Source organism: Ascaphus truei, chromosome 18 (assembly GCF_040206685.1).
Source record: "Ascaphus truei isolate aAscTru1 chromosome 18, aAscTru1.hap1, whole genome shotgun sequence".
Classification (NCBI taxonomy): domain Eukaryota; kingdom Metazoa; phylum Chordata; class Amphibia; order Anura; family Ascaphidae; genus Ascaphus; species Ascaphus truei.
This window is the reverse complement of record NC_134500.1, coordinates 7,329,127-7,351,243: the sequence shown is the minus strand read 5'-3', so window position 1 is coordinate 7,351,243 and position 22,117 is coordinate 7,329,127. Positions and strand designations below refer to the sequence as shown.

Sequence of the window (22,117 nt, the reverse complement as noted above, 5' to 3'; positions counted from 1 at the left end):
CCGCGGTATCTCTGTGATCCAGGCCGCGGTATCTCTGTGATCCAGGCCGCGGTATCTCTGTGATCCAGGCCGCGGTATCTCTGTGATCCAGTCCGCGGTATCTCTGATCCAGGCCGCGGTATCTCTGATCCAGGCTGCAGTATCTCTGGGATCCAGGCCGCGGTATCTCTGTGATCCAGGCTGCGGTATCTCTGATCCAGGCTGCGGTATCTCTGATCCAGGCCGGGGTATCTCTGTGATCCAGGCCGCGGTATCTCTGTGATCCAGGCCGTGGTATCTCTGATCCAGGCCGCGGTATCTCTGTGATCCAGGCCGCGGTATCTCTCTGATCCAGGCCGCGGTATCTCTGTGATCCAGGCCGCGGTATCTCTGTGATCCAGGCCGCGGTATCTCTGTGATCCAGCCCGCGGTATCTCTGTGATCCAGGCCCGCGGTATCTCTGTGATCCAGGCCGTGGTATCTCTGTGATCCAGGCCGCGGTATCTCTGTGATCCAGGCCGCGGTATCTCTGTGATCCAGGCCGCGGTATCTCTGTGATCCAGGCCGCGGTATCTCTCTGATCCAGGCCGCGGTATCTCTGTGATCCAGGCCGCAGTATCTCTGTGATCCAGGCCTGCGGTATCTCTGTGATCCAGGCCGCGGTATCTCTGTGATCCAGGCCGCGGTATCTCTGATCCAGGCCGCGGTATCTCTGTGATCCAGGCCGCGGTATCTCTGTGATCCAGGCCGCGGTATCTCTGTGATCCAGGCCCGCGGTATCTCTGTGATCCAGGCCGCGGTATCTCTGTGATCCAGGCCGCGGTATCTCTGTGATCCAGGCCGCGGTATCTCTGTGATCCAGGCCGCGGTATCTCTGTGATCCAGGCCGCGGTATCTCTGTGATCCAGGCCGCGGTATCTCTGTGATCCAGGCTTGCGGTATCTCTGTGATCCAGGCCGCGGTATCTCTGTGATCCAGGCCGCGGTATCTCTGTGATCCAGGCCGCGGTATCTCTGTGATCCAGGCCGCGGTATCTCTGTGATCCAGGCCGCGGTATCTCTGTGATCCAGGCCGCGGTATCTCTGTGATCCAGGCCGCGGTATCTCTGTGATCCAGGCCGCGGTATCTCTGTGATCCAGGCCGCGGTATCTCTCTGATCCAGGCCGCGGTATCTCTGTGATCCAGGCCGCGGTATCTCTGTGATCCAAGCCGCGGTATCTCTGTGATCCAGGCCGCGGTATCTCTGATCCAGGCCGCGGTATCTCTGAGATCCAGGCCGCGGTATCTCTGTGATCCAGGCCGCGGTATCTCTGTGATCCAGGCCGCGGTATCTCTGTGATCCAGGCCGCGGTATCTCTGTGATCCAGGCCGCGGTATCTCTGGGATCCAGGCCGCGGTATCTCTGATCCAGGCCGCGGTATCTCTGTGATCCAGGCCGCGGTATCTCTGATCCAGGCCGCGGTATCTCTGTGATCCAGGCCGCGGTATCTCTGTGATCCAGGCCGCGGAATCTCTGTGATCCAGGCCGCGGTATCTCTGTGATCCAGGCCGCGGTATCTCTGTGATCCAGGCCGCGGTATCTCTGTGATCCAGGCCGCGGTATCTCTGTGATCCAGGCCGCGGTATCTCTGTGATCCAGGCCGCGGTATCTCTGTGATCCAGGCCGCGGTATCTCTGTGATCCAGGCCGCGGTATCTCTGTGATCCAGGCCGCGGTATCTCTGTGATCCAGGCCGCGGTATCTCTGTGATCCAGGCCGCGGTATCTCTGTGATCCAGGCCGCGGTATCTCTGTGATCCAGGCCGCGGTATCTCTGTGATCCAGGCCGCGGTATCTCTGATCCAGGCCGCGGTATCTCTGTGATCCAGGCCGCGGTATCTCTGATCCAGGCCGCGGTATCTCTGTGATCCAGGCCGCGGTATCTCTGTGATCCAGGCCGCGGTATCTCTGTGATCCAGGCCGCGGTATCTCTGATCCAGGCCGCGGTATCTCTGTGATCCAGGCCGCGGTATCTCTGTGATCCAGGCCGCGGTATCTCTGTGATCCAGGCCGCGGTATCTCTGTGATCCAGGCCGCGGTATCTCTGTGATCCAGGCCGCGGTATCTCTGTGATCCAGGCCGCGGTATCTCTGTGATCCAGGCCGCGGTATCTCTGTGATCCAGGCCGCGGTATCTCTGTGATCCAGGCCGCAGTATCTCTGATATTATGTAGAGACGCACTCTTGCTATTGCGCAATCATAGCTACGTATAAACCGGTTGTCCGATGTCTTCTTGAGAATACAATGTATTTCCTTTTTGTAGACTACTTGTAGCTTAAACGAAACACCCTGACCAAAAGGTTAACCGTCTGCAGACAAAGGGCAGTTTTCCTTTTGTTGGCTAACCCCTCGGTTGCTATTCTGCACCCAAAATGTAACATTACATGGCTATAAGCTGATTGTTCCCATAATACAGAACTTGCGACAGAGACGCCCAATGCTACATCCAATATGACAAAAATACACAGAAAAATACTTATATATTCTCTTGTAAAAGGGTCATTTAGTTTAACTCTTTGGCCAAAGCATCGTAAGTCTGCGAGCCACGTCAAGGCAGACCCAGTTTGCAGGTACTAACACTACCAGATAAAATACTAATATACCTCTATTAGAGTTAATATTCTCATGTACCTCTACATGACCAACAATGGATCTATATACTGTAGAATGAAAAAGACCTGCTGACTTGGGAAGTGGGGAGGAGCTTAAACCCTGGGAAGGAGGAGCCACTAACCTCCAACAGCTGAGACCAGCTGAAAATAAGTTAACAAACAGAACACAGAACCCCAGCAAGCTCCTTTTAGGAACCCCTGCGCCCCCACAAACTATATGTATATGTGTTAAAAAGGAGAGCCACTGAGCATGGCAAATGTATACAACAAGCGACAGAGAAGCCCAATGCTACATCCAATATGACAAAAATACACAGTAAAATACTTATATATTCTCTTGAAAAGGGGTAATTTAGTTTGACCCTTTGGCCAAAGCATCGTAAGCCTGCAAGCCACGTCAAGGCAGACCCAGTTTGCAGGTCCTAACACTACCAGATAAAATACTAATATAACTCTAGTAGAATTCATATTCTCATGTACCTCTACATGACCAACAATGGATCTATATCCTGTAGAATGAAAAAGACCTGCTGACTTGGGAAGTGGGGAGGGGCTTAAACCCTGGGAAGGAGGAGCCACTAACCTCCAACAGCTGAGACCAGCTGAAAATAAGTTAACAAACAACACACAGAACCCCAGCAAGCTCCTTTTAGGAACCCCTGCGCCCCCACAAACTATATGTATATGTGTTAAAAAGGAGAGCCACTGAGCATGGCAAATGTATACAACAAGCGACAGAGACGCCCAATGCTACATCCAATATGACAAAAATACACAGTAAAATACTTATATATTCTCTTGAAAAGGGGTAATTTAGTTTGACCCTTTGGCCAAAGCATCGTAAGCCTGCGAGCCACGTCAAGGCAGACCCAGTTTGCAGGTCCTAATACAGAACCTGGCCAAACACATCCATTTCCAAAGGAGTCCAAAACCCATTGGAAAGCAATGGAAGAGCGTCTACTCAAGTGTTTACAAACGCCTTTGAGAGAAGCATCGTAGCTTCCTAAGGACTCTGCCATATTAGATGTCACTTATCAGAGTCACATCTCGGTATGAGTGGCACACGGTGATTACAGAGGCTTGTTACAATGTTTTAGGCTGAATAACATCGCAATGCTGCTCATCACCTGGTGACCCGGCCAGATTCCACCTCGGACACACGGGAGGGAAGGCAAAGCCCTGGGTGACCTGGTCAAATATATTTGTCACCCTCTGTTGCCAGAGGGGAACCGCAGCATGGGGATTTAAACTGGGTGAGACACCAGGTTTGCCATTATTTGGTGCGGTGCCGTCTTCATCAGCTCTCCGACCGTCGCCAATAACTAACCAGTGAGTCCTGGCGGGGGGGGGAGCTCCCAGCTGTTGGGATGGGCTCCATTCATGGGTTTTCGGTCTTAGGTGTCCTCAGTAGAAGAGTCTTTAGATCAGGGGTGGCCAGTCCCCTAGGGCAGGGGTGTGCAAACTTTTTTTGCTACGCCCCCCCCCATGCCTGCTCTCCTCCATTGTTGCGCCCCCCCCCCCTTACCTCGCGTGATGTCAAATGGCGCAGCAGGGTGTGTGATGTCACGTGACCTGCGGCGTCATTTGACGCCACGGTACCATGGCAATTGTGACATCACATGACCCCGCGGCATTGCCATGGCCACGTGTCCTGAAGGCGCCTGAACCTCGGTAAGTAGCCGTTGCAGGGGCCACGCGCGGTCCCCCAGCATTTAATTTAAAAGCCTTGGGAAAGAGCGTGGGACCTGTGCAACCGCCCACACCTCCCCCCCCCCAGTTTGTGCACCTCTGTTTTAGAGCCACCAACAGGTCAGGTTTTCAGGATATTCCTGCTTCAGCGCAGGTGGCTCAATCAGTGGCTCAGTCGAAGATGTGTACTTAATAACCCTTTATCTATATATGTAAATTACATGTCCAGCTGTCTGTCCCGTTCTCTACCTTCTGCACCCTTTTTGCTCCCCGCTCATGTTGAATTTCGGGGTCTTCACAAGGATTTTCCAGGAACGGTTTTGTCGGACTTTTGAATTTCCCAAAATTCTTGACCCCAACATTTTACCAAAACCATTTTGGTCTTCGCTCCCCATCACTGGCTGTGCTTATCCCATTTCCAATGGCCTTATAAATCACTTCAAAGCTTACAAACAGGTCAGGTCAACAGGATCAGTATTCAATTCTCATAACTGCAATACCGGCCATTTGCATGAAACTCTTTTTATTTGCTGGTCATTTGTCTTGCATCTGATACATGTGACCAGGCAGTGTTAATATTACTAAATGTCCCAAATACTGTGTAAAATCCATTTTCCCATTTAGACAAAACAATTGCAATTAAAGAGGCAATCCACATTATTAGTTTTAATATAGGCAACCTATGATTACCTTTTATTGAAAACTAATTACATACGCTGCCAATCGATTAGCAAAGATCTTGCTTCGCAGGTTTGACTAAATGGCCGCCTTTCCGTTCCAATTAATCCTTCTGTCAGTATAATTCTGCAGCTACAATATATTCTCATACTACTAATGTAACATTGGCTATTGTTACAGTTTGCAGCTCAAACTACTGGGAATATTGGCAACAAATGATCACAAACAGGAAAGTGTTGCAAATATCTTGCACTGCTGGGGAGGTGGCTAAAGCATGCTATATAAATCAAAGGATGCTCAGTGTATTAAAGCAGCAGTTCAAGCAATATCCTACCTGTGTGTTTTTTTGTAGTTTTTTTGTAAATAAATCAGTTCTGTACTATGAGAAAATACTTGTAGCATTTAAAAAAAAAATGTTTTAAATACATTTTTAATGTTTCTAATGTAGGAAGCATTTCCAAAGTGACAGCCCCTTCCCCTTCTGATAGGCTCTGGCTCTTGAGCCCCGCCCTCTCTCTAGCAGTGAACCAATTGTATCTAGTAACTGCCCAGTCAATCCTATTCTAGGAACTACATTGCCCAGAATGCTGTGCAAGAACTGAATTAAATAACCCAGAGCAAGCGATCGATTACAGGAAAACAGATCGATCTGCAGCTTCGCTAATCACGTCAGTGTGCGGATTGTGTTGATGCACGTATTGAATGGGAATATATATATATATTTTTTTTTTTAAACGGCAGCTTTAAAAACAAATTAAAATGGCATTAATAGTTGAATTTAAAACAAAACAAAAATGTAATAAGTATTATCTAATTCTACAGAACTGATTTATTTTAAAGCAAAACACATGTAGGACACTGCCGGGATTACCGCTTTAAGGCAGTCGTTTCTGATTGACTCCAAAATAGATTAGATTTATTTCTGTTCTCCCCTGGAAACTGCAGGTCCTGTTCTTTTGGAACAAAGTGGATAAAGTGCGCAGCTACAATTAACCACGTGGGTAGGTGACAATAAAGTGATGATAAAAATTAGATCTATTACGTGACCTTGTGGACACTGATAGGGGAGCGTCTGCAGCCGTGGAAACAGGGGTGGCTCGAAACACCCCCTAGAGCTGGACAGAAAACACAAAAACACAGCGCACAATGCTCATAGGGCATTAAAAGAAATATTATTCCAATAAAACAGTACAGGTAAGTATTATGCGTACATCAGAGAAGAAAAAACCCAGCATGTCAGGGGTTAATATTACCCATGCGCCAACCGGATCTCCAAGCAGGATATCGTCAGGTGGGATGCAGCTTGAGGCCTCTGGGTCTTTCGATCCATAAACAATGTCAGCAAATCCTTGATAGTCCTGCTAGTGCGGGTGGAAGTCCCAGCAGACTCGCTATTAACGAGGGTAAACTTTCCGTTGGTGAGGACGGTCACTCACAGTGGTTTGCTGCACACTTGCAGCCCTCCGATCCTCCGTCTCCAGATCTATGACGTCACTCTGCGGCGACACCGCAACTCGCGTCGCGATTTTCTCACCAGTTAGGGAATCAAACCAGCAATAGGGCAGGATGAAATGTCCAACTGAATATCGCATCAAAAGTTCTTTCCAACGCGTTTCGAAACCAAAGGTTTCTTCATCAGGGAATAACCTGTACTTACCTGTACTGTTTTATTGGAATAATATTTCTTTTAATGCCCTATGAGCGTTGTGCGCTGTGTTTTTGTGTTTCCTGTTCTTTTGGGCCTGGGTTTCTCAATAATATTTCCGATTTCTGAGATACCGAAGCATGAAGAAACGGTTCCGTAGGATGGCTTAAAATGGGAGTGATGCATTACAATAGAACAGAAACCAAATGAATTAAACAATTCCATAATTCCTTCATATTTAGGAAGTTTTGAAAAAGAAACCCTGTTTGTACTGGGACAAGAGGAGGAGAAGAGAATAGTAAGAGCGATGGAGGTCTCAATGTGTTAGGAAGGAGGTTACTGCATTAAAGGGTTAAGCAGGAGGGAGAGAGGAGGGGGCAGAGAAATAATGCAGCATTGTACTGCTTTCCAGGATGATTTTCCCATTAAAGACATGTGATACACAAGCAGTGTGTATACAGACATCTACCAGCGGGCCCGGCATCGCAAACACCATCCAGCAAGGATTCCAGAAGGAAAGATTGAGTTACAAGGTTGTGTTAGAGCAACATGTTGGTTCCACATCCCAAAAGCTCTGGTGAAAAGAGATCGTCTGCGGCTGGGAAGCTGCCATGACAGTGTTCAAACAATGGACTTTTAACACCTCAAAACAATTGCAACATTTTAATTGGGAACATTTGCAGTCGGGGTGTGAGAGCTGGCTTACATTTGAGGGCCAGCTGCAAAATCATTCTCTCTTATTCCCTGGTAACAAACTCCTGCAGCAGGTGAGTTTGGTGGGATGCTGAGGCCGTCTCTCCAACTCCAGGGTGAGGCTGCGTTTATAGTAGGTGCAGGCGATTTCGCGCGCTGCGAGGTCAAAGTGCTGACCGCTGCGGGCCGGCCGTAGTGCACGCGAGCACGGGCGCGATGCAGATGCCGCGTCACGTGAGAGCGGTTCAGCCAATGAGGGCGAACCAGCCTGGTGACACGTCCGCCACGCCTCCCCAATCGCTGGAAGCTCAGTTCACCCATCGCTCGGGCGGCAGGCGCGCAACGCCCTGTGCTCCGTCACGCGCGCACCTGCTATAATCTTAGCCTTACACTTTGGACCATAAGAGGGAAGAGAGAGGCTAATTGTGGGAACCTTAACCACGCGGGCACGCCCAGACCAGCAGGGCGGGGTCGCAAGGTCTGGAAGGCGGTGGGGTTTGTGTATTGAGGTTAAAGTGGTGCAATTCTGGGTTGGGGGGGGGGATCTGCCCTGGGGGGGGGGGATCTGCCCTGGGTGGGGGGGGGGGATCTGCCCTGTGTGTATAACAGGGGAAAAGACCTCCAGAATTGCACAACTTTTGCCTCAATACATAGACCCCCTAATGCTTTTCTTACAGGCCGGAGCTGACCTCTGCCCCCCTGTGCCCCTACCCATGGCCGGGAAGAAATGTAACAAAGAACATGGAGAAATTAGCACTGAAAGATTCTCCCTGCACAGAACGTGCGCTGCGCAGGAAGTCCCCCCGTCCCGCGCTGCAAAGCGGAGAAAGCTTCTGCAGTCGTGTTATTTTCTGCACTCGCTTGTGCTGCATTCACCCTCCTGCTGCCAGGGGGGGCCCAGCAAGCACTGCAGAGCATCGCAGAGCATCGCATTGCTGGCTGCAAGGTAGCAGAAGGGTTAAATGGTAAGGGAAGTTCGGTAATGGAGCAATTGAAACCACACCCGAGGGCCCAGAAGTGTATTGTGTGTGCTTTGTGTGTGCATTGTGTGTGCGTGCCTTTGTGTAAGTGGGGAGTATTGGATCAGATCTGACGTTGTATTGATGTGCGTTGGGCTTTGATATGAACACCTGCGCTGCCTCCTCGCTGCTTCCGCCCACATGATGTATTTGCGTTTGGAATAAGCATGTTGTTCTCTGCATTGTGATCATTATGTTTCATTTAAAGAGCCACATGTTCTAAGCAGTCAGATTCCTTCACGTTTTGGTCATTTAGGGGCCTCATGCAGAGAGCAGCGCTAGAATAAATTGGACAGTTTAAGAAAAAGTAGCTTTAATGAAGAGTTTTTTTCTCCATATGCAGAAATGGGCGAAATTCGCAATTTATGGCATGAATGCGTGTGGCGAGTTTAAAAGGGAGAAATGCGCGCTGCAGAAAAGTGAGAGAAAAAAATCGCGCATTTTTTTTTCCCTATGGCCGGCGAGCTCCAGCTTCTTGTCAACTTTTTTTGGCGGAGGTAATTGTAGAAAATCGCGCCATTTTCTTGGCGCGAACAGCCGCTAGATGGCGATCGCGCCTTTTTGAATTCGGATATTTTAAACACTGGCGAGATGTAGGTTCTCGCCAGCCGCGCGGCGAGATTCAGAAATAGAAAGAAAAAAATGGCGCGTTTTTCGTACCTCGCCATTTTCTGCTGTTTTCTGCGCGAATTTCTCAAAAAAATGGCGAGATTTACTTTAGCGCTGCTCTCTGCATGAGGCCCTTAGTGCATATTTCATGTATATTTACATAGTATATCTCCATTTTTAAGTTCGTTCTTTATTGCTACCGTAACTAACGTGGAATTGTCATTTGCATACGAATAATAAATGATATTGCTCTGAAATATAATAATGTGGTGTGAGTATATTCAGATGCCGCTCTTATCTCCTTCAGTATTACATCCTCCCGCTTCGTCTCCCTATGGGGCCTATGCAGAAAGCAACGGTTAAAAAAATTGGAGATTTGAAACACTTTGCCATATAATGGCGCGAATGTATCTCCATATGCAGGAAGGAAGGATAAGTGGCAATATCACCATGCAGGAATATGTAGAGTTGAAAACCGCGTGATTAGCGCGGTAGAAAACTGCTTTGACAAAACCGGATATTGCTGGTTATGTTCCCTATCGCCGCTCACATGCACTTTCTTGCCAACTTTTGTTGGCGTGCATACTTGGAGAACATCTCTCCATGTTTTTGGCGACATGAGCCGGGAAAAGATGTTCGGCCCTTCCTGCATACGGCGGTTTGAAATACAGATGAAATGTAGGTTCGCACCAACCGCACGGCGCGTTTTTAAAACAAAAAAAAAATTGGCGCTTTCCTCTCTTTTCCCCACTTTCGCGCCATTTCATGCATTTCTGTTGAAAAATGTCCCTGCAGCCTGGCGATATACAGCGCCTCGCTGCTCTCTGCATGAGGCCCTATGTCTGTTAGTTGCTCTTTCACTCTATGCTCTCTCCCAACCTCTCTCTCTTCCCCTTTCTTCCGCTCACTACTTTCTCCCCCCTCTCTCACACCCCTCGCATCCCCTTCTTTCCCTCCCCACCTTTCTCTCCCCTCCCCTCTCGCTCCATCTTTCTTCCTCTCACTCCCTCTCTCTCCCTCCCTTCTCTCTCCATCCCCCCTTTCTCTCTTCCTCCCCCTCAATTTCACCCTTTCTCTCCCTCCACCCCTCTCTCTCTATCCTTCCATCTCTCTCAACTTCTCTCACCCCCTTTCTTCCTCTCACCACTCTCCCACCCCTCTCTCACCCCTCTCTCAATTTGTCACTTCTCTCCCCCCCTTTCTTCCTCTCACCACACTCTCTCACCCTTTTCCTCTCTCCCCACCTTTCTACCCCCCACCTTTCACTCCATCTTTCATCATTTCACCCCCTCTCTTCCCCCTCTCTCTCCCTCCCACTTTCTCTCTCCCCCTCTTCCCCCCTCTTCCCCCTCTCCCTCTTCCCCCCTCTTCCCCCTCCCCCTATTCCCCCCTATTCCCCTCTCTCCCTCTTCCCCCCCATCCACCTCTTCTCCCCCATCCACCTCTTCTCCCCCCCCAAATCCACCTCTCCCCCCCATCCACCTCTTTCCCCCCCCATCCACCTCTTCCCCCCCATCCACCTCTCCCCCCCCATCCACCTCTTCCCCCCCCATCCACCTCTTCCCCCCCCCATCCACCTCTTCCCCCCCCATCCACCTCTTCCCCCCCCATCCACCTCTTCCCCCCCATCCACCTCTTCCCCCCCATCCACCTCTTCCCCCCCATCCACCTCTTCCCCCCCATCCACCTCTTCCCCCCCCCATCCACCTCTTCCCCCCCCCATCCACCTCTTCCCCCCCCATCCACCTCTTCCCCCCCATCCACCTCTTCCCCCCCCATCCACCTCTTCCCCCCCATCCATCTCTTCCCCCCCATCCACCTCTTCCCCCCCATCCACATCTTTCCCCCCCATCCACCTCTTCCCCCCCATCCACCTCTCCCCCCCTCCATCCACCTCTTCCCCCCCCCATCCACCTCTTCCCCCCCATCCACCTCTTTCCCCCCCCATCCACCTCTTCCCCCCCCCATCCACCTCTTCCCCCCCCCCATCCACCTCTTCCCCCCCCCCATCCACCTTTCCCCCCCCCCATCCACCTTTCCCCCCCCCCATCCACCCCATCCACTCACTTCCCCCCCCCCACTCCACCTCTCCCCCCCCCCCCCCCCAATCCACCTCTCTCCCCCCCCATCCACCTCTTCCCCCCCCCATCCACCCTCTTCCCCCCCATCCACCTCTTCCCCCCCCATCCACATCTTTCCCCCACCCCCCCCCATCCACCCTCTTCCCCCCCCCCATCCACCTCTTCCCCCCCCATCCCCTCCCCCCCCATCCACCTCTTCCCCCCCCCCATCCACCTCTTCCCCCCCCCCATCCACCCTCTTCCCCCCCCCCCATCCACCTCTTCCCCCCCCATCCACACTCTTCCCCCCCCCCATCCACCTCTTCCCCCCCCCCCCTCCACCTCTTCCCCCCCCCATCCACCATCCCCCCCCCATCCAACCTTCCCCCCCCATCCACCTTCTTCCCCCCCCCCTCCATCCACCCCCTCCCCCCCCTTCCCACCCATCCACCCATCTCTTCCCCCCCCCATCCACCTCTTCCCCCCCCCCCCCCCCCCATCCACCTCTTCCCCTCTCTGTCTCCCCACTCGCTCTCCCCCCCCCCCCATCCCCCCATCCCCCCTCTCTGCCTCTCCCTATTCTTTCACTACACATATGGTTGTACAGCTGGAGTTGATGTCTTCTGGGCAGTCTCCTAACTCATTTAGCACGGGTATAATAAGCAGACTTTTCCAGCATGGCACAATGGAACATCCAAGGAATTCTCATCCACAACTGGTGTGGGAAGTGAGAGTGGGGAGTGAGAGTGGGGAGTGAGAGTGGGCTTTCTCACACGGAACACATGTCTTCACCACAGGACCCACCAATGTGACAATGGGAAGACACTTGTCACAAGGCAGAGTCCCAGCCATGTCAATGAACATAAGCTGGGGAAGGGTCCCCAGGACAAAGGTCTCATCTGGAATCATTTACCAGATCCATCACAGATTTCAACACAGTCTGTTCCAATGACGCTCATGTAAAGCAATGTGGAACTTCTGGTAAATATCCACTGTCAGCTGGCAATCAGAATATGTCCTGTGAGATACAGCCACTCTGGCCCTTAGCCATCCAAGCTGCAGTGACCTGCTGTGCTCTGCTAAGATAATGGCACTAATAGGCCGGATTCTATCCCATGCACATATACTGCTCTCAGAGAGAGGTGAGGGGTCCCTGCTTATACACAGCTACAGGTGAGGGGTCCCTGCTTATACACAGCTACAGGTGAGGGGTCCCTGCTTATGCACAGCTACAGGTGAGGGGTCCTGCTTATACACAGGTACAGGTGAGGGGTCCCTGCTTATACACAGGTACAGGTGAGGGGTCCCTGCTTATGCACAGCTACAGGTGAGGGGTCCCTGCTTATACACAGCTACAGGTGAGGGGTCCCTGCTTATGCACAGCTACAGGTGAGGGGTCCCTGCTTATGCACAGGTACAGGTGAGGGGTCCCTGCTTATGCACAGCTACAGGTGAGGGGTCCCTGCGTATACACAGCTACAGGTGAGGGGGTCCCTGCTTATACACAGCTACAGGTGAGGGGTCCCTGCTTATACACAGCTACAGGTGAGGGGTCCCTGCTTATGCACAGCTACAGGTGAGGGGTCCCTGATTATACACAGCTACAGGTGAGGGGTCCCTCCTTATGCACAGCTACAGGTGAGGGGTCCCTGCTTATGCACAGCTACAGGTGAGGGGTCCCTGATTATACACAGCTACAGGTGAGGGGTCCCTGCGTATAGACAGCTACAGGTGAGGGTCCCTGCTTATGCACAGCTACAGGTGAGGGCTCCCTGCTTATACACAGCTACAGGTGAGGGGTCCCTGATTATACACAGCTACAGGTGAGGGGTCCTTGCTCAGATATTACAGGTACAGTTACAGGTGAGGGTCCTTGCTCAGATATTACAGGTATAGTTACAGGTGAGGGGTCCCTGCTCAGATATTACAGTACAGTTACAGGTGAGGGTCCCTGCTCAGATATTACAGGTACAGTTACAGGTGAGGGGTCCCTGCTCAGATATTACAGGTACAGTTACAGGTGAGGGGTCCCTGCTCAGATATTACAGGTACAGTTACAGGTGAGGGTCCCTGCTCAGATATTACAGGTACAGTTACGGGTGAGGGTCCCTGCTCAGATATTACAGGTACAGTTACAGGTGAGGGGTCCCTGCTCAGATATTACAGGTACAGACAGTTACAGGTGAGGGGTCCCTGCTCAGATATTACAGGTACAGGCAGTTACAGGTGAAGGGCCCCTGCACAGACATATGCAGGTAGAGATAATGTTAGGGTTTATAAGTTGTACCTCAATTAATGAGATTCTGTTGGCTACTATAAAAATAACAGCACAAAATGTTGTAAAATGTACAATACATGAAGTCTGGCCCTGACTTAAATATATACAGTTTATGATGGTTCTTGCTACATTTTATTGGGTTTACTAATTACAAAGGTCTCAGTTACATCATATGGTTTTCAGGGTCAATTAAGATGCCCTGGGATTTAAATCTGGTTTTATTGAAGGCAAAATAAACATACCACAAAGTGAAAAGTAACACAGATTAATTATAGGCGGCTCGGTCTCATTTGACAACCTATGCTATTTTAATTCTTCGCCTCATTTTGGCACACAACGTTGGATTTTGTAAAATTATCTTCCTGCGCTGCGAAACCTTTTCATTGCTGGACGGGTCAGAGGTATGCTGTGTGCTCAGGGTACTACAAAGGGGCCGAGACTGCTAGGAGCAAAGGGAACACATTGCAGTACCATGTTTAATAAATTTAATAGAAATAAATGACACATTACCATAATAATGCAAGTAAAGATATATATATATACCTTTACCACTTACTAACTCATTGTACAGACATTTTGAATGTATTCAGTTTGTACCATTAAGCCTTTTCCCCTTGCTTGTTACTGTATATATTTGACGTGTGTGTGTGTGTGTGTGTGTGTGTGTGTGTGTGTGTGTGTGTGTGTGTGTGTGTGTGTGTGTGTGTGTGTGTGTGTGTGTGTGTGTGTGTGTGTGTGTGTGTGTGTGTGTGTGTGTGATCCCCTTGATAGGATATAGCTACCACACTCCCAAGAGTCACCTGGATCCCACATCATAAGGGCCACCCTTTTTGGCACACTAATCATCGGGACATCGCTGGATACCCCGAGAGCATCATACGGTAACCTCATGGTTGGCCTAGTCCCTCTCTTAGGGCAGGGAGAGTATAGGAACCTGTGCTGAAGCTGGGATATCCTGAAAACCTGACCTGTTGGGGATGGGGGGCTTGAGGACTAGGGTTGAACACTGAAGGTGTAATCCCCTTAAACGAAGACACAAGGGGTAAAACTCTCTGTTACACGTCCTTTCTCTGACAGCAGAAAATATTGGCAAGTTTGGGCAAATAGAAAAGTTGTGGTATTTGGTGCAGCTTCGATCATTGGATATTTGCCTCAAAATGTAGTTTCCCTGAAGTGAGAGTGACTGCATCTTAGGGACAGGCGGACACAGGACAAACGCAGACAGAATGGCCTCAGGGGCCTTTATTCCACAGAAAGCCAAACTCCGCCACAACTCTGTGACCCGCTGCGTATTCTCCATACATCAATCTCTCGGGGGACAATGTGTGGCCGTGTGCGTCTCCTCTCCGCGGCCTGTGACAGGCGCAGGGCAGCGTACGGCTCATCCCTATGAGCTAGGTGGCTCACAAAAGGACACTTATATGCAAAGTAAGGCCCAAGGTAGCAGTGTCCCCTCCAGCAGAGTAGGGGTTAATGGACGTTGGTTCTGATGCCGGGAGAGTTATAGGCGCCCGATTCCTTCTCTCTGTCCTGGATAAGAGAAAACTGACATCAGAATGTTTCGCAAATGGAACGCAGCGCCCAAACGCGGGCGCTATTAACCCCTTCACAACCGGAGCAGAAAGGGCACCTTGTTAGTGAGCAAGGGGAACATTGTCGTACAGCACACACACATGCCACCTCAACACACACTCATCCAACCAGAGCACACACTCATCCCACCTCAATGCACACTCATCCAACCAGAGCACACACTCATCCCACCTCAGTACACACTCATCCAACCAGAGCACACACTCATTCCACCTCAGTACACACTCATCCAACCAGAGCACACACTCATCCCACCTCAGTACACACTCATCCAACCAGAGCACATACTCATCCCACCTCAGTACACACTCATCCAACCAGAGCACATACTCATCCCACCTCAGTACACACTCATCTAACCAGAGCACACACTCATCCCACCTGAGCACACTCATTCTACCTCAACACACACTCATCTAACCAGAGCACACACATCCCACCAGAGCCCACACTTGTTCCACCTGAACACACACTCATCCACACTGAGCATGCACTCATTCCACACATCAACACACACTCATCCAACCTGAGCATGCACTCGTTCCACCTCAACACACACTCATCCAACCAGAGCACACACTCATCTCACCTCAACACACACTCATTCAACCATAGCACACAATCATCAAACCTGAGCATACACTTGTTTCACCTCAACACAAACTCATCTCACCTAAATATACACTCATCCCACCTCAACACACACTCATTCAACCATAGCACACAATCATCAAACCAGAGCACACACTCATCCCACCTCAACACACACTTATCCCACCCCAACACACACTCATCCCATCCCAACATACACTCATCCCACCTCAACACACACTCATCCAACCAGAGCACACACTCATCCCACCTCAACATACATATCCCACCTCAACACACGTTCATCACACCACAACACACACTCATCCAACAAGAGCACACACTCATTCCACCTCAACACACACTCATCTCACCAGAGCACACACTCATCCCACCTCAACACACACTCATCTCACCAGAGCACACACTCATCCCACCTCAACACAGACTCATCTCACCAGAGCACGCAAACATCAAACCTGAGCATACACTCGTTCCACCACAACACACATTCATCCCACCCCAACACACACTCGTCCCACCTCAACACACACTCATCCAACCAGAGCACACACACAAGCTATTTATTTCACAGCAGCATTTGAAAACTAGCAGTAATGGAATTTCAAAAAGATGAATATATATTTTAAGTACATTAACCTTCTTTTTTCATATGGTGAGTAGCCAGTTATCACACTGTTATCAACACAGTGACTTCCATTCACTTGTTAACTGTGAGTTACCGCCTATCCCCAGACTGTATGGGAGCCTGAGAGAGGCTGTGGTTGGAAGAAATGCAAGGAGGAGGAGGGCGAGAGGAGGGCGAGAGGAGAGCAAGAGGAGGGCGAGAGGAGGATGAGAGGAGGGCGAGTGGAGGGTGAAAGGAGGATGAGAGGAGGGCGAGAGGAGGGCGAGAGGAGGGCGAGAGGAGTGAGAGGAGGATGAGGGGAGGACAAGAGGAGGAGGAGAGGAAGATGAATGGAGGGCGAAAAGGAGGGCACGAGGAGGGCGAGTGGAGGGTGAAAGGAGGACGAGAGGAGTGTGAGGAGAGCAAGAGGAGGGCAAGTGGAGGATGAAAGGAGGGTGAGAGGAGGAGGGTGAGAGGAAGATTAGAGGAGGGTGAGAGGTGGACAAGAGGAGGGCGAGAGGAGAAGGGTGAGAGGAGGAGGGGGTGAGAGGAGGGTGAGAGGAGCAGGAGGGTGAGAAAAGGGCGAGAGGAGAAGGGTGAGAGGAGGAGGGCGAGAATAGAAGGGCGAGAGGAGGGGGGCGAGAGGAGAAGGGCGAGAGGAGGAGGGCGAGAGGAGGAGGGCGAGAGGAGGAGGGCGAGAGGAGGAGGGCGAAAGGAGGAGGGCGAGAGGAGGAGGGCGAGAGGAGAAGGGTGAGAGGAGGAGGGTGAGAGGAGGAGGGCAAGAGGAGGAGGGCGAGAGGAGGAGGGCAAGAGGAGGAGGGTGAGAGGAGAAGGGTGAGAGGAGGAGGGCGAGAATAGAAGGGTGAGAGGAGGGGGGCGAGAGGAGAAGGGCGAGAGGAGGGCGAGAGGAGGAGGGCGAGAGGAGGAGGGCGAGAGGAGGAGGGCGAGAGGAGGAGGGCGAGAGGAGGAGGGCGAAAGGAGGAGGGCGAGAGGAGGAGGGCGAGAGGAGGATAGCGAGAGGAGAAGGGCGAGAGGAGGAGGGCGAGAGGAGGAGGGCAAGAGGAGGAGGGTGAAAGGAGAAGGGTGAGAGGAGGAGGGTGAGAGAAGGGCCAGAGCAGCTGGGGCCTTTTACAGTAACACAAACAAAAGAAGCAGAAATAAGATTCAGAGGCTGGTGGGAAATGTTCGCGGGGGAAGCACAGAGCAACATATCAAAGCAGCTACCCAAGGGTGCGCCGGACAGGGGAAAACCAGGGATGTTCTAGGTCAGGGGAAGGAGGGAAGAGGTCACCTGTGAAGAGCCTACACACACTGTTACTCATAATGTACAGATGGGTCATCTCCCCCTGATTTCCCCATCATTGGTACGCTGGGCTTCAGCGGAGATTAGTACATTAAAATGGGATTGTTTTGGCCGGGAAGCCCTAAATCTGACCGATTTCTGTCCTCGGGGAGGTTGACCTCTCTGTTACTATTCAGGAGAAAGTGAAACCCTTTCAGTGCCGCCCACGCTGCCCACGTGTGTAATCTGCCACCAGGGACACGTGGAAACACATAGCAGGAAAATGTATTCTTCAGTATTCACAACTCCGGGGCACCGAGACACCCGGCTCCGGTTCCACGTTAATCCGCTTGCCACCAGAGCGGGAGTGGACAATTTCAGTCCTCAAGACCCACCAGCAGTTGACTGAGCCACTGATTGAGCCACCTGTGCTGAAGCAGGGATATCCTTAAAACCTGACCTGTTGGTGGCCCTTGAGGCCTGACGTTGGCCGCCCCTGCACTAGAGAGGCATTGCAAAACCTCTCAGGCAGTGAAGGAGTTAATACAGAATGTCATGTAAAACTAGAACTGGACAGAAATTTGACGCTGACTGGAGTTCAGTTGGCAGCTGGTGAGGGAATCTTTATCAGGGAGAAAGAGGAGAAATGAAATATTTGTCAACTATGTATCCCACTTGGGAGAGTTAGTCAGTATGGGACTGGAGGGACCAGAATCCTTCAGGGTTTGAAGAGTCCCAGTAACATTATTCTCCTTTTCACACCCACTGTGTTTTTATGTTATTTACAAGCTTAAAATCTCACTTTCTTTTTAAGGCCTCCCCCTCCTATTGTTACAGCATGACTCAAACGCGGTCCTTAAGGGCCACCAACAGGTCGGCTTTTGTGGATATCCCTGCTTCAGCACAGGTGGCTCAATCAGTGGCTCAGTCGAAGACTGAGCCACTGATTGAGCCATCTGTGCCGAAGCTGCAACGGATTGAGCCACCTGTGCTGAAGCAGGGACTTATTGAGACACCTATGCTGAAGCAGGGACTGATTGAGCCACCTGTACTGAAGCAGGGATATCCATAAAACCTGGCCTGTTGGTGGCCCTTGAGGACTGAGTTTGAGACTTCTGGTGTAGATCTTTCTGTGAGAGCTCATTTGCATGTCATTACCCAGAATCCCTGGCTGCAACAGAGGCACCGTATGCTAAGAGATAATGGGGAAGGGCAGGGCAGACCTGACTGAGACGTGTGAATGTGAAAGAAGGATTTGTATTTGCTGATCTTTTCTAAGAAACATTGACCAATGTCCAAGGGTATCCATGCTGGTTAGTTCTCCCTATTTGTCGCCCCCTCCCCCTCCCCCTTTTTTTACAGGACAGGAGCTGGGGCCCTTCAGGGCTGAACAGCTGTATTTTCAGCTCCAGGAACCTGAGGCAATTACCGGTAAAGTTACCAGCGTCACTTCATGGTGCCTCCAAAAGACCTAAATGACTGTCCAATAAGAGGCAGTAACAGGTGACGTTGCGGCTTCGTATTGGCTCTTGGGACCTACGAGATTTGAGCAGGCACTTTGTTTCCAGTGGAGGGGCAGGGACACCGGTGGTCCCGGAGAAAATAAAGTAGCACAGCTCCAGAAGATCGCTCATTTCCCCCCCAAAAAGTAGCACTAGGGAAAAGAGTCTTCTTATGACGCACTACTCAGAAGTCTCATCACCAGACATCATTATAATCTGCGCACCAGTGCGCTACAACTTTCTGCTAATAAAGCAAATATTGTCTTGTGATGAGACTTCTGAGTGGTGCGGCATTAGAAGATTATTTTCCTTAGTACTACATTTGGTGGCAGAAGTGGGATCCCTGTCATACTCCAAAACCATCACCAGCACATCAATCTATAACCCTACAGTCACCCGAAAAGAAAAAGTAGTGCAGTAAGATCAATTCTGATCTTTACTGGTGTGAAAAAAAAAAGGGTAAAACAAAATAGAAACTGGCACCGGGGACTGGCGCTTTAACAATAAAATGCTCAGACGAGAGATGCTTCACTCGTCTACTTTCTTCCCCAACTGGAGATGAAGATCTGCCTCATTTGATATGCAGGAGATTTTGCCTTCTCACCTGCATGGGCATAACCCAGGGGTGGGCAACTCCAGTCCTCAAGGGCCACCAACAGGTCAGGTTTTCAGGATATCCCTGCTTCGGCACAGGTGGCTCAGTCGTTGACTGACTGAGCCACCTGTGCAGAAGCAGGGGTGGTGGCCCTTGAGGACCGGAGTTGCCCACCCATGGCATAACCCTTTCACTGCCCGAGCTTTAGCAGAGGGTGTACCAGACATACCCTACGCCACAGACATCTCTTCATCCTACAAGTCCCATGTAAAAATAACAGAAACTTGAGCAGGTCACATTCCCCGGGGGAATCCAAGTGAAAGGTATTTGTCATTCATTCTTAGCAGCTTGTTATGGCCTCTTGGCTAAGTTGGCTGGGCCACTGCTGGGCTCCTGTTATAAGAAGCTCTTGTGCAGACAAATACCTGGGACCTGCCTTTGAATCCCAGCTAATTAGATCATGTTTCATATTCCTCTTCAAACTTCTTATCTTACATAAAGCCCTTTCTGTTTGGCAGCAAATAATTATGCGAATTTGGAAAGGGCTCTGTCTGAGATACCTGAAGCCTCGGAGTGGTGTTAACTTGCAGGTAGCTGTCACTTCGCTCACAAGAACCATTTGTGCTGAAGGCCTTTAATTACATCCAGAAGAAGAGAGCGAAATGAAATAACCTGCCAATAAATATTGGTTGCAAATTGTTGCTGAGTGATACTGCTCAGAGGGAAGGGGGATTTGGGTGTCTGGGTATAAGAGAGACATGCATCGGTGGCTGGAAAATATGTCCCAAGCAGACATGAGAATGAAAACATCACACACTCAGGTGATGGCTGCAGTCACCTGTTTGCAGTTTAAAAGTCCAATTTTTTAAGGGTGTAAAGAGTCGACGAAAAGAACTCCAGGGAAAGATATAGTAAATATTTTTTTTCCCAGTATCTTTATTTTAAGTCATTGTGCTTCAAAAATGAAGGTCTAAAAGATATTTGGTTCTCTTAGAGGTTTGGGGGGTGGGAGGAATTAAAGAGCACAGATTTCAACCGACACGGACTGAAATCAGTGAGATTCTGGGCAAAAAAAAAAACCCCCTGCGTTTTAATGAAAAAGTGATTTTCATCTGTGAAATGCCATTAACGTCTGTAAACTGATACAAATCACTGAGCAGTCAATCCCGTCCTCAAGGGCTACCAACTGGCCAGGTATTAGGGTTATTCCTGCTTCAGCACAGCTGGCTCAATCAGTCCCTGCTTCAGCACAGCTGGCTCAATCAGTCCCTGCTTCAGCCCAGGTGGCTCAATCAGTGGCTCAGTCTTCGACTGAGCCACTGATTGAGCCACCTGGGCTGAAGCAGGGCTATCCTTAAAACCTGACCTGTTGGTTACCCTACACATCTATCTTTCGAAAAGTCTCCATGAATGACTTTTATTGAATCAATCATCTGAGGGCTGTGAGCGTGACCTCTATAGGGTGAGGGGAATCAAACCACATGCAAAGTCACCCCGGGACACCCCAAACACTGTCAGAGCGTCCGCACGGTCCAGCACATTGCCAAGCGGATGGAAGTCTGATACTCGGGGAAAACAAGAAGCTGCAAAAACCATGAGAGAAGCACAAAAGAATTTGGAAATGCAAATTTTTAAGCGATAGAGCCAAAGGCAAAATCAGTGAGAACAACCGCAGTCCTCAGGGCTTCCTCATTGCAGTCATTAAAAAACATTTATTTCCTGACGTTTTTTGTTTTTTTTATTCGTTTGCTAACTCTTGATTTCTCAGGGGGGTTGGTACAGATAATAAGTTTGCTGCTTTCATTACCAACCCCCCCCCCCCCCCCCCGAACCTTTAACCCGTTGAGTAGTGCAATTCTTAAACTCATTTATCAAATCGGCCAAACTGGGTATAAAAAGAATTTAAAAATAAAATAAAACCCTGCTGTTCCCAATGGGCTTTTGTTCTTTGACAATGCGGGTATTGGCTTTGCGCTAGTTATTCAGTCGGGAGACTTTAACACATAACTTCTATTGATTTGTTCTTTATTTACTGCATATAATTAAATAGTCAAAAAGTTATGGTGGGTAAAAAAAACCCTCAGTATTTATAGTAAATAACTACCCCGTGTGTGAGCACATTTACACCTCTCAGACAGGTCTGCACCCTGTCTTTCCCCATCATCTCTTAGCATACAGCGCTTCCAGTGCAGCCAGGGATTCTGGGTAATGACATGCAAATGAGCACACAGTGTCACTCTTGACTTCTCATCCATTTTAACATGGAACCCTTACGAAGCTCCCAGCATAACAGATGAGAGGGAAATAACTTTAGTAAATTGCTTATAACAAAATGTTGCCCATGGCAGTGTTTCTGCTCTGAAGCACAGGGCGAGATTCAGTAACCTCCGATACCCGGTATCCCGTGTTAACTGCCCTTCAAGTTAAACGCTGGCTTTATTCTGTAGGACTTCAACGGGCCTTTCTGTGCGATGGTGTCAGATCAGCGCTAACACTGGTTACAGAAAAGGGTCCAAAAGTGGCCAGGCAGGGGTGGGCAACTCCAGTCCTCAGGGGCCACCAACAGGTCAGGTTTTCAGGGTGTCCCTGCTTCAGCACAGGTGGATTGTGCCACCTGTGCTGAAGC

The 22,117-nt window shown here is 50.2% G+C and overlaps 1 protein-coding gene across 1 annotated transcript in view; it reads right to left on the bottom strand.

Annotated features, from left to right (window-relative positions):
• Nucleotides 1-13,640: 13,640 nt before the first annotated feature.
• Nucleotides 13,641-22,117, bottom strand: part of ASB7 (ankyrin repeat and SOCS box containing 7) — a 52,228-nt gene continuing 43,751 nt past the window's right edge. The window contains exon 6 of the mRNA XM_075575288.1: nt 13,641-14,830. Within this exon, the coding sequence (XP_075431403.1) occupies nt 14,802-14,830 (29 nt within the window). The 3' untranslated portion in view covers nt 13,641-14,801. The remainder of the gene's footprint in view (nt 14,831-22,117) is intronic.